Source organism: Podarcis erhardii (genome assembly GCF_964252035.2).
Source record: "Podarcis erhardii genome assembly, chromosome: 3".
NCBI classification, from domain to species: Eukaryota; Metazoa; Chordata; class Lepidosauria; order Squamata; family Lacertidae; genus Podarcis; species Podarcis erhardii.
This window is the reverse complement of record NC_138507.1, coordinates 90,245,354-90,257,658: the sequence shown is the minus strand read 5'-3', so window position 1 is coordinate 90,257,658 and position 12,305 is coordinate 90,245,354. Positions and strand designations below refer to the sequence as shown.

The following is a 12,305-nucleotide window of genomic DNA, read 5'->3' as shown; positions in this document are numbered from 1 at the left end:
TAAGAGAAGGGGCTGAAATATCCTTTGTATCTTAAAACAGGAATGATGGGACATGAGCTGACTCACAATGAATCATATTCCCTACCCTGCACTGGGTATGATGGCACAGGGCTGATGCACAACCACCCCAGGCAGAGTGGGTCATTTACTCAGCGGCACAATGCCAAAGCACATCAAACCAGAACACTTGTGCCAAGGGAGATATGCTTGTTGGCTTGAATATGAGTAAGACAGGTTTAAAGCAAATGCTCTACCTCAAGTGGATCATGAATTGCAGCTCTAAAGCATGTATAGACACACATACCCAAAGCCAACAGAGACCGGGTTAGAATTTAAAGCATTCGTTTTTGAATGTCAGGTGATTTTAGAAAGCACGTGTCCACACTGCGTCCTTCCAATAGTTTTATTAATCATGTTTCAAGATAAAGAATCAAATTCCAATTCAAATGATATCACCTGCATTGCGTTTAATCACCTGCACAGTGTTGCTAGGGGAAAATGTGTATCAAAAAGTGCTATGTAGAAGGTCACAAAACTTACAGAGACATAGAACAGGCAAAAAACAACAACCCTGGAAGTGAAAATCTGATGCTTTCATCTTAGAGTCTGCTATCTTTAGAAGACTTGGCAAGAAGAAACCACAAACAAGCACACTACTGAGTACAATCAAAGAGACGTGACCATATAGCTTCCAGGCTCCACTTTTATGGAAGATTGGGTGATTATGCAGATACTCAATAATCTCTAGAGACTTAGGAATGGAAAGAGGAATCAGGCACATTTCCTTAATAATCTTTCATTAACTAATGAAAACCATCCCTTTTATGGCAAGCCTTCAACAGCATTGTTCATTGCTGTTTTCAAAAGGCTGTTGCTTGGACTTTCTGCCGATTCAGTACATGCTTTTCTCAGCTGCTAAAAGGTTATTGCTTAACCATCACTTGACAAGTTCATGAGATTGTACTTCTTATGCATCTTTGAGAACTCTTCTGTGATCAAGAAGCAGCTTAGCAGTTTTAATATAGCTAAAGAATATTCCCACTGGGTACATGGATAGCCTCAAGGATACAGCCCTCCTCAACCAGTCAATCTAAGCACAGTGGCAGCACAGCCAGTGGAAAAGGTAGAGAAACCTCTCCTTCTGCTAGAAAGACAGCTGGCAGTGAAGGTCTAAAATTGATTCACTCACCAATACCATGAGCCCCTGACTTGCATGTGTAATGCAAGAGAGTCATGTCAGTCAATCCATCTCTGTCATTCACATTGCAGCCTCTCTTAATGATCTGCAGAAACGATAGAACAGAACCATATATGATGCAGCTATTTAACCTAAAAAGATCTCAGTCTCACGGCAATGCCTGCCAACAAATTTCATCTCAGTACATTATCAGACCAATTTGGTTATACATTTCACAGCAACAAAGGGATAGTTAATGGCTTATTGTCATGTTGTTGTTGTTGTCATTATTATCATTTATTACATTTCTATATTGCCCTTCATCCAAAGATCACAGGGTGGTTCACAACATCAACATTAACAAAATATTCTCCTTTAATGCATTCGTGTTATGCTTCTGTTAGCACTATCTTGGGAACAGAAAGCTGCTTTACACAATGCCAGACTCTTGGGTCCATCAAGTTCAGCATTGACTATACTGAATAGCAGTAGCTCTCCAAGGTTTCAGCAGGGAACTTTGTTATCTGCTAGGCTTATGAAAGCCTAGGAATATATGCTAACACCCAATACACTTTTTATTTTATTTTTTATGAAATCTGTAGATCTCTGTAGATCTCGGGACAGTTCACAGCATAAAGTTCATCTGTAGATCTCAGGACAGTTCACAGCTTAAAAATACAAGATAAAATCACTTTTGTGGTGCTCACTCCCTTTTAATATAATACCAAGAATTCAAGTTTTTATTTTAACATCTGAATTTCTAAGGCCAAAGCACCGCAGAGGTGATGCTATTTTGATAACAGTAGCTCTCAAATAAAAGCAGAGTGAGTTAGTTAGTTCCACAAAAAAGTCAAGGCACACACACAAAAAATACCTTTCTTTATAAATCACCATATATTTCTCACCTCACTCCCAATGACATCAATGTTCTGTTGAACTTGGGGGACCCATTGTCTTAAGATAGCAAATAGTTCAGACACAGATGTTTTGGGGTTGAACAGAATCTCCTGACATGCCGCATCATTAGGATCAAAAAAGGAGAACTCTATGGGAATAAGAAAAAGTAGGTTTAGTTTCTAAAGTACTTTGCAGTAAGAAATGCCCAACAAATTTGTGAACATGATGTACATATAAACAAACAGTTACAAATTCTCTGACTTGATGGCAAACACTGTAGCTTTATTATTGAAAAGACAAAATATAAAGAATATCCACAAAATAGAAGCCTCACATATCAACACATAATTGTTCTATAGTTCAGGAAAAAAGAAATTACTTCACAGGAAGAATAAACTCTGGACCAAACTACTGTTGGGCAGAGTTCTGTGTAATATTCCCTTGAACAGATTTTTGCTTAATGAAAAAGTAACTGTTTGAGGCAATGACGATGTCTCTTGTAGACATTATTTCCTCTAAAAATAGCCCTCAACGTAGTTCTTCCTATCTAGGAAGAAAAGCAAAAAGTTTTGGGGTAGGCAGTTCTAAGATGAAATATAATTTGCAGTGAAAGCGTTAAGCACTACTCCCAATTTTTTTGCTCTGGGCTTTAGTCTCAAGCAGCTGTTTTGTTTTGAATCTTTTCAGGAATATATATATATGAAATTGCATGTAACAAGTAGTTTGATCCTCATAAGAGTTGTGTGCCTCTCTGCAAAATGTGAAGTTTAATTCAGCAATCATTCTGGAATACTGGGCTACAGCAGCAGAGCGGGGGGGGGGGTTAGGGAGGAAATCTAACACACAAAGTTAACTTATATAACTTATATAACCCAGAATAATTAGCATCAGAAATGAAGCCACTCATCAGAAACCTAGCTTAGCCTAATTAATCAACATTTTGCTAGCTATTGAGAATTTACAGAGTTTGCATAAGGAATAAGCAGTAGCAGTTCCTTACTTCTTAGTTAACTGCATCTGTTTGTCAGTTAAGAAAATTTAAGGATGTGGGTTAAATAAAAACCTATTGATGTATGCAGCGTTGGGAGTGGATAAACAGATCAATTTATTGGCACTAAGAGAGCTGTACAGTTGGAATTGGTTTTATTTATGGCACAACTAAACATTTTTAGTGACTGCACAGTTAGGTCAGTCATCAGGAAGGCTATTAACAGGTAAAGTTTGAGAGCTAACCACCCTTATCCTTGGCCACGCAAGGAAGGTTTTTCTAATTAAAACAGATTAGCTTTGACAATTGCCTTCTTCCCAACATGAAGCAGAGCTTCATACATTGGTAAGATGCTGAGAATACAAGAAGAGAAAGAACGACCCCAGTATATAATATGCAGTTTCCCAAATGTGGTCAGCTTAGGGAAGAAGAAATAGAAAAGAAGAGGGGCATGAGCAATAATAGAGGAGAAAACAGCAGCTGCTGGCTCATATTAAAATCTCTTTGCAAGCATGAGGACAGACCAAGCAGTGACAAGACCAGGAATGATGAGCAACATGGGGTATATGCATCTGCATTACAGAAAAGAGCACATGTCCCTGGTTGACACGGGCAGGCAAGCAGATGAGGATTTGTATGGAGAAGTGGCAAGTTGACCACGTTGATTCAAGCTCTGGTTTGCCCAATTCTGTCTTTGGCAGGTGAAAACTCACATATATCACAGCCTTGTAAACAAGTCTATGAAAATTATCATATTTTTCTGTCTATAAGACGCCCCCATGTATAAGACGACCCCTAATTTTTTTAACCCAAAATTAAGAAATTAAGGTTGTTTAGCTTTTTTAGGGGGTGGGGGAGGTCACTTCCGCCAATCGCTCACCCACCTGCCCGCCACTGCCGATTGCTTGCCACAGTCACTGCCGATCGCACACCTCGCTGCAGCCAATTGTCTGCTTGCCCGCCACCACCAACAGCCCATCTGCCCACTTGCCGTAGCCGCCAATCGCCTGCCCAATTGCCACTGCCAATCTCCTGCTTGCTGCTGCCATTAATCACACGTCCCCCCTCTGCATTCACTATCCAGGTATAAGATGACATCCAATTTTTGCCTAATTCTTTTTTAGCAAAAAGCATCGTCTTATACACGGAAAAATACGGTACTAGCCTGCTTCTCTTTCATTTTTCAACATGTCTCTATTAGTGGCTTGCACTTCCATGATTCCCACAAGGGGAGGGGGGGAGTCTCCTTTTCAATGGGCAGAATGGAAATACAGGCTGAGAGGGTGGAAAGCCTTCCACTAAGCAGACTGGTGCAAGAAGGATCGGCTCTCTGCTGGCCCACTGCATTTCCATGCTACTTGTGAAGGAAGAGGTTGCCTCCAAACTGGCAGTATTTTGTGGGACGCATTCAGGCACATACCGGAAATTAAGATTTGCACAGTGAAAGTGTATCAAAGCACTCTGTCACCCTGGTACAACAAATATACTTTATAAAAAAAAAAAACTAGGACTCTCCACAGGTAGGGAGATGACAGGGAAATGCACTGAAAAGTATGGGATGAATGATTAACAAGGCAACATACAACCACTGTGCAAGCAAATCAGGATAAACTCAGGATGCACAACTTTCTTTTCAGGACTAACTAAGGCATTTATTCCCACAAGAACTTGAAGGAGAATTAGCTTTAAAAATGCATTAACAGTGTGCCAATCAGTGTATTTGCCAGCAAACGAAAGAAGGTTCATATGCTGAAGATCAAGCGGGCTTGTGGGGAGAAATTGATGTTTTAAAAAATTGACATTCAAGGAACATATGCTGAATTGAAACAACATTGAGATATACTGCTGTGCCTACTGGGAAAGCCCTGCACACTGCAGAGGATCAGTGAAATAAATACTGAGCTGACTGACAAGCCCTTTTATATAGTTTCTCTTACTACCCTGACTAAAGGCATTCTACCGTTAATGTGCTCATGAGTAAGACATCTCCTTCAGGATGAGCTAGAGTCGAACTGCCTCTCACAGAGAGCCTTGCACTGGAGAGTTCTTAGAATTGTGGAGTGACTGTGCAACATAGAAAATAGGGAGCATTACAAACATTCACTTGAAAGCAAGCAGGCTATTCAACTGTCAAGCAAGCACAATGTATATAATTTGGAGAAAGGTTTTTTTGTTTTGTTTTGTTTTTTAGTCACTACTTGATATTTCTACAATAATTAAGAGCTGGATCACTTGTTCTAACATGTCACTTTGTCACCGCTGATTAACGCTTGTACTTTTCAAAGTGAAAATCTACCTGGCAGCATGCTATTTATTTCAGGTGGGTACAATCCTTAACCAAACCATGAAAACTTTTGGCTTGCAAGTTCTTGATGGATGAATTTGGCCATGCATGGAATATTAGTCTGAGCATGTTAGTGCTCTGGCTTCCCCACAGTTCTTGCTATATAGCCTTCAATTAAGATTTTGAAGAACAGGGTAAAATCACTAAACAAGACCTTTGTGTGATGAATTATCAAGGTGGTTCGCCATCTTGTCAGCCTGGTCTGTCAGTTCACTGAAACATATTCAGGAACTGACAAAAAAAAATAAGGCAACTCTATAACAAAGAGTCTCTAGCTAAATAGAGACAATGTGTGCTGAATTTCGAATGAGACTGAAGCACAACCTGTGGGCACTCAAGCTTGTGTCTGCGCAAGCATGTTTAGGACTGCACTAGCAATAGATTCCAAGAATTACTATTTCTTCCAAATCCAAGAATGTAATACTATGCACAGTCAGAGATCTTTGCAAGAAGTTTTAAAGTAAACATTGGTGCCTGAGAGCAGCTTTCTTTACACCAGAGAGGTCCGTATCATACTTATTGTTTTCCCACACAGCCTTGTGAATTGGAGCCACCTGTAAAAGTCATGCCATAATTGCTGAGGTATGGATCATAATGCAGTTGCTGCTGTCATATACAGCAATCACAGCCCACAAAATCTGGGTAAGGAAGTAGCAAGTCCTAGGAGGCCACCTAGACTAACATGAAGGAGAGTTCATTACTAAAGCAATGTTACCGGCCATAGTTTCTGACGCTACAGGAGAGATTTAATTCTAAAGAAATCCAAGCAGCAAACAAGCATTCCCAGTGGGGACTGAACACATTCTTCCCAAGTGGTGGGTTTAAGAAGGGATTAAAATTTAGCAGCATACTGCAAAGATAGCTGTTGTGCTCATGGGTAATTCAAATAACCCTGCATCATCAACCCTGCTTGAAATGGGGCTGGCCCAAATGATGATATTGTGTCTCCTGCAGCACCTAGGAAAAGGAAAAGTATGTTTGGGCATGAACCTGTGACACGCAGGGCCAGAAACATGTACATAACTTGCACTGCGGGAAGGAATGTGTGCATAAGAAAAGGGTTCAGGCCCTGTGTGCACATTTCACTTTGATGTGGGTAGACAAGGATGCAGAAGCTGGAGAAGAGAAAAATATGATTAGGACGATGACACAGAAGGCACCAATGGCATCCTCCCCATTAAGAGAATACTAACAAAACCTTGGGAAATAGGGGAAAGGCGGGGGGAAATAAAGCCTGCTGGGGCTATTTTTAGAAGACATGGAAACTAGATGCCTCACTTGGCCAAGTGATGGAAACTGAAGGTCAGTGAACTTCTGTTTTTCCTCAGGCTATCACAGAGCTGTATTTGTGGTAAGGATTAAAATGAACACATACAGGGCCAGCTTGAAGCATTCTTAATTCATGTGCGTTCACATGAAAAATACACACATACCCTTAATGCAGGCTATGATGAGCCAATAAGTATACAGTGGTACCTCGGGTTAAGTACTTAATTCATTCCAGAGGTCCGTTCTTAACCTGAAACTGTTCTTAACCTGAAGCACCACTTTAGCTAATGGGGCCTCCCGCTGCCGCCGCACCACCGGAGCATGATTTGTGTTCTCATCCTGAAGCAAAGTTCTTAAACCAAGGTACTATTTCTGGGTTAGGGGAGTCTGTAACCTGAAGTGTATGTAACCCGAGGTACTACTGTACAAAAGTGCCCCAACTGTAAAATGTTGAGGCATATGCAGTTTCCAATGTGCCCCTACTCAAATTTTAACTTAATGAATGGGCTCTGGCTGAGGCAGTCACCCCACTGCACTCTTTTTCGGAGTAGGCATCCCCCCAGTCTCTCTTCGCTACATCACACAACTCCTTCACACATACATTGTCATGAATGCTAGCCAATAGGCTCCTGTGATATTTCCACAATTATTTCACACAGCACTCCAAATAATATAGATGCCTCACACCAAAATATTGCTGTCTGGTGAGTGCTGGGAAAATGTCATTTTGGAATAAGTGTTACTTTGGGAGATGAAATCTTCATCGTTTATGCATTATTTGAATAATAAATTGATTGCTTGGGGAGACTGTAAAATTGATTGTATTCTACAGCATCTAGCACATTGATTTGATGCTGATTTGACACATTTTAGATACGGGAGACAGATGAGACCATTTCGAAATGAACTTTGTTTTCCGAGTTGAGTGCATCATTCTGAAATCCATCTGCATGCATCTTCCGCAACTTAACATTCTGAAAACAGTTGTTACAAGTTATTCCTTTTTATAATTATGCTTACCACATTCAGAAGGCATTGGTGCTGCAGAAACAGAATAGGTGATTGAATCTTCAGAACCCGGAATAAGATACTGGTATCTTTTAGTCAAAGGATCTCCTTCTATGGAAGGGTCAGGAAGATCCTCTATGGTCATCTTCTAGAAAGCCACCTTTAACAAACAAACAAAAAGGAGAGTTCCCTCAACGGTGTGTTATGACGTCTATTCAACAATGCAGTTTATACTTCTATTGCCAAATATGCACAAGATTGTAATCACTAAAGACTCTTTCTAGCAATACAGCACTAACTACTACTACTTGCTAAAATACTGAGTACAATTTATTATTTGTTTAAACCACATATAATTTTTAAAATCTCCAAGTCCTATATAGCAATACAAAACCCCAAAATGCTAAAACAACAGAAATTTCAGGTATGGAAAGGAAAAAGCACATTCCAGAATGTTGGACAATGGTGGGAAAGGCCCCTTTTTCAGGTTCACCCCCCCCCCCAAATGAGCTCAGGGGTTGCAAAAATTAAGACATTCCACATATATGGAAAATATTCTGAACTCCAAAGTAATTGTATCAGCTCAGGAATTATTTCACCACTCCAAGGTCACATCCACACCATACATTTAAAGCACTATTATACCTCTTCAATAGTCATGGAGAATCCACAGAAAGCTAATTTGTTAGCAGTGCTGAGAATTGCAGCTCTGTGGGGTCACCCTCAAACTACAGTTCCCATTATTGTCCTTGACTGTTCAAGTGGTATAATAGCATTTCAAATGGATGGTGCAGGTGTGATCTAGGTCACTAAAATTCTGCAACAAAATTTGTGAGGAGACAGAAAAGGGGGCAGTGAAGTAGGATAGGAATAATGGAAATAATGGTACTGCAGAACCATCAGCAGACAGGTTTTTTTTTATCTTATTCAGTATGTCCACACATTGATATACGCCTGGTGTTAAATTGGTTTACTTGCAATTCTTTTCCTTTAAACACAAAAGTTACATTAGGTCTTACAAACCCAGAGAATTTCAGTGCATTCGAGTAGCACTTGCTCAAAGTAATGCCAATTAAGCATGGAAAACATACTAGGATGTATGTTCAGAACCACCATATACTCTGTGTTTCCAGAGAGCAGTCTTAATTGACTAACTAGGGATGGGTGGAAAATATTCCAAAATTTTCTAAACCATTTTTTGCCTGCAAAAAATAAATAAATCATTTCATACGTTAATTGGTAATCAGCTGTAAATACATTACCATTTCAAAGTCTGGCAATTTCAAAGTTTTTAGCTTTGTATCAGAAAATGTTCTGAAGCAAAGTACCCTATAGGAATTTTTCTTTAATATATAGCAGGTGGTTTTGTCATTCTAGGATATTGGGGGGGGGGGTAGAATATGTATGTAAAAATTCAGAACACAACCTGAAGTTCTCATGTAAATGAATGGCACAGCTTCACACATTATCTAGTAGGGTTACCAAATATCACTGTTTACTACTGAGCACAGTAATCAAGCCCCTAAAATTTCTATAAAATTTCCATTAAACACAAATAAGCTAGTCTTCATCTTACTATTTTTGGTAGATTCGAATCCCAGTAACACTTTGAAATTTGAGGAAGACAAATCAGCTCTTACATAACTTATTTGGGTCAAGTTCCCACTGGAAGAATATAGAAGGTCACAATTCTTTAATTAAGAATGTGTGTGCACAATTATTTATACCACATATTTCAAAAGGTAAACCCACGCAAAAACTAAGCTATTTCAGCACACGTAGCTGAAGGTTGACTGGAGGGCACACTTTGTGAGATATTGACTTTGAAAATTGTTTCTCCCTGGTTTGCATTTAACTTCAGGGCATATTTGCCCTTATTATTCCATTTATTCCTAGCCTACCTTAGCCACCCCTTCAAATTCAAAATCATAGTTAAACTGAAAAGGGCTTGTCTGTCACTCAGACTCACAGCCTGAGTGTGTTTTGGAATTCTGCAAAGCAACAATTGTGCCTTTAAAACTCTAAATGGCTTGAGTCCTGCATGCTTTGCATGGTTCTTCTCATGTGCAATCTGAAGTATCATAAGGAATTATTGGAACATTTTAGCATCTTAAAAAGCAGACATCACCTTGCCAACAAAGGTCCATATAGTTAAAGCTATGGTTTTCCCAGTAGTGATGTATGGAAGTGAGAGCTGGACCATAAAGAAGGCTGATCGCCAAAGAATTGATGCTTTTGAATTATGGTGCTGGAGGAGACTCTTGAGAGTCCCATGGACTGCAAGAAGATCAAACCAATCCATTCTTAAGGAAATCAGCCCTGAGTGCTCACTGGAAGGGGCTCCATTACTTTGGCCACCTCATGAGAAGAGAAGACTCCCTGGAAAAGACCCTGATGTTGGGAAAGATTGAGGGCACAAGGAGATGGGGACGACAGAGGACGAGATGGTTGGACAGTGTTCTCGAAGCTACAAACATGAGTTTGGCCAAACTGCGGGAGGCAGTGGAAGACACGAGTGCCTGGCGTGCTCTGGTCCATGGGATCACGAAGAGTCGGACACGACTAAACAACAACAGCCAGGTTAAGTCAGAAAGGAAGAACACAGCAGTAGCCCCATGTGGATGGAACCAAAGGTAGGCTTCCAGAATCTATCTTTGAAGACTTTTAATATGTATACCATTTTTAGAACTGCCTGGGTGGTGAAACCTTGAAATTGGGCTGAATTGTTCTTTCTTTTTTTCCTAATGAGATATTGCTTTTAGAGTGATTGATTTTGCTTTTATATTTATTCTACAGATTTTGGGCATATTTTTAATAGTGTCCAACTACCCTGACCTCTTGAAGATGGACATGGGAAATATGCAATAATTATATTTTTAAAACACACTTTTCAGCTTTAGCATCATGCTGCAAATGTCATGGCCCTAGATTAACACGGTATATATTCAGTATCACTAGCCCTCAAACCCAAATGAGAAGTAAGAACAAGTAGGACACGGGTGGCGCTGTGGGTTAAGCCACAGACCCTAGGACTTGCCGATCAGAAGGTCGGCAGTTTGAATCCCCATGAAGGGGGGAGTTCCTGTTGCTCGGTCCCTGCTCCTGCCAACCTAGCAGTTCGAAAGCACGTCAAGTGCAAGTAGATAAATAGGTACCGCTCCGGCGGGAAGATAAACGGCGTTTCCGTGTGCTGCTCTGGTTTGCCAGAAGTGGCTTAGTCATGCTGGCCACATGACCCGGAAACTGTACGCCGGCTCCCTAGGCGAATAAAGCGAGATGAGCACCACAACCCCAGAGTTGTCCACGACTGGAACTAATGGTCAGGGGTCCTTTTACCTTTACCTTACTACTGTACTACTGAAAAAGTGAGAGGGGAAATTTGATATTATAGCAGAAGATGTTACAGAACTTGTCATTGCTACTTCTCTGCTTAGGACAAAGCTTGAGGAAACAACTTAAGTGTTGTCATAATGAGGAGCGTATTCAGCAGCCTATAGGTTGGCTCTGTCTCTAGTCAGTACCCTCATCCACAAATCATTCCCCAATTAGGAAGTATCATGTCAAATGAAATCACATTCAATGCTGGAAGGGGCCTAACAACCTATTCATTAAGAATATCAGAAAGACATGCATGTAGATAACAGTCAGGAACTTGTGAACTTGTAAGAAAAAAGGACAGGAAAGTAAATAGCATTTAAGGAAAATGAAGTCAACGGTACATCAGCTATGAAGTATAAAGTACAATGGTACTTTGGGTTATGAACTTAATTTGTTCTGGAGGTCCATTCTTAACCCGAAATTGTTCTTAACCTGAGGCCCCCTTTCGCTAATGGGGCCTCCCGCTGCCGCCGCACCGCTGGCGCACGATTTCCGTTCTCATCCGGGGGCAAAGTTCTCAACCCAAGGTTCTACTTCCGGGTTAGCGGAGTTTGTAACCCGAAGCGTTTGTAACCCAAGTGTCAGAGCCACCCTGGGTCCCAGCTCACAAGAGACCAAAGTCCAGTCCAAGCTATATACAAAAGGTTTTATTGAAGATCATTGTCGTCATTACATCCAAACTCCGTGGCTCCGCATCCGTTACCCTTAGATGTTAGAAGTCCCCTCTGAGTCCGTCCCTCCCCTGCACCAATTTAAGAGGCTTGTACTGCTCCACCTTTTCCTCTCTTTCCTTTTCCGCAGGGTCTTCCTGCCCCCCTGTCTTCCCTCTTTCCGGGACTCCCCAGAGGCTGAGTCTTCTCCCGCCTGCTCCCCCCTCCTTCGTGCTTTGGCACCAGGCTCCTCCTCAGAGCTCTCCTCATTTCCGCGCGCCTCTATATTTGAACTTGGCGCGCGTACGTTGCCTCTGACCTTCCTTTCTACAGTTACGCTGCTCTCGGTACTACACTCCTCCCTTTCAGGCAGGACGTCTTGCTCCGAACTCCTCCCCCTTCCTCCTTCCTGTCCTGCTCTTTCTGACACACTGGCAACTCCCCCCCCTCTACTCCGTTCCGACGGGGGAGCTGGTCCCGCTTTGCCACTCCCACTGGGGATTCCCTCTTCGTTCCCCTCTCTCTGACTGATTCCCTCTCTATTGCCCCTTGGCCTGACCAGGGGGGCTCCCTTCTGGGAATCCTCTGATTCGC

General features: G+C 41.3%; 1 protein-coding gene across 3 annotated transcripts in view; it reads right to left on the bottom strand.

The window, feature by feature from the left end:
• CLIP4 (CAP-Gly domain containing linker protein family member 4) overlaps positions 1-12,305 on the bottom strand; it is a 40,039-nt gene that overhangs the window by 24,233 nt on the left and 3,501 nt on the right. For all 3 annotated transcript variants that reach the window (XR_014154413.1, XM_081854172.1, XM_081854171.1), the window contains exons 2-4: positions 7,696-7,843; positions 2,083-2,222; positions 1,190-1,283 (exon numbers count right to left, since the gene is read on the bottom strand). Coding sequence is in view for 2 of the 3 variants with exons in the window: in XM_081854172.1 (XP_081710298.1) it covers positions 1,190-1,283; positions 2,083-2,222; positions 7,696-7,828 (367 nt within the window). In the remaining variant the exon portion in view is untranslated. The remainder of the gene's footprint in view (positions 1-1,189; positions 1,284-2,082; positions 2,223-7,695; positions 7,844-12,305) is intronic.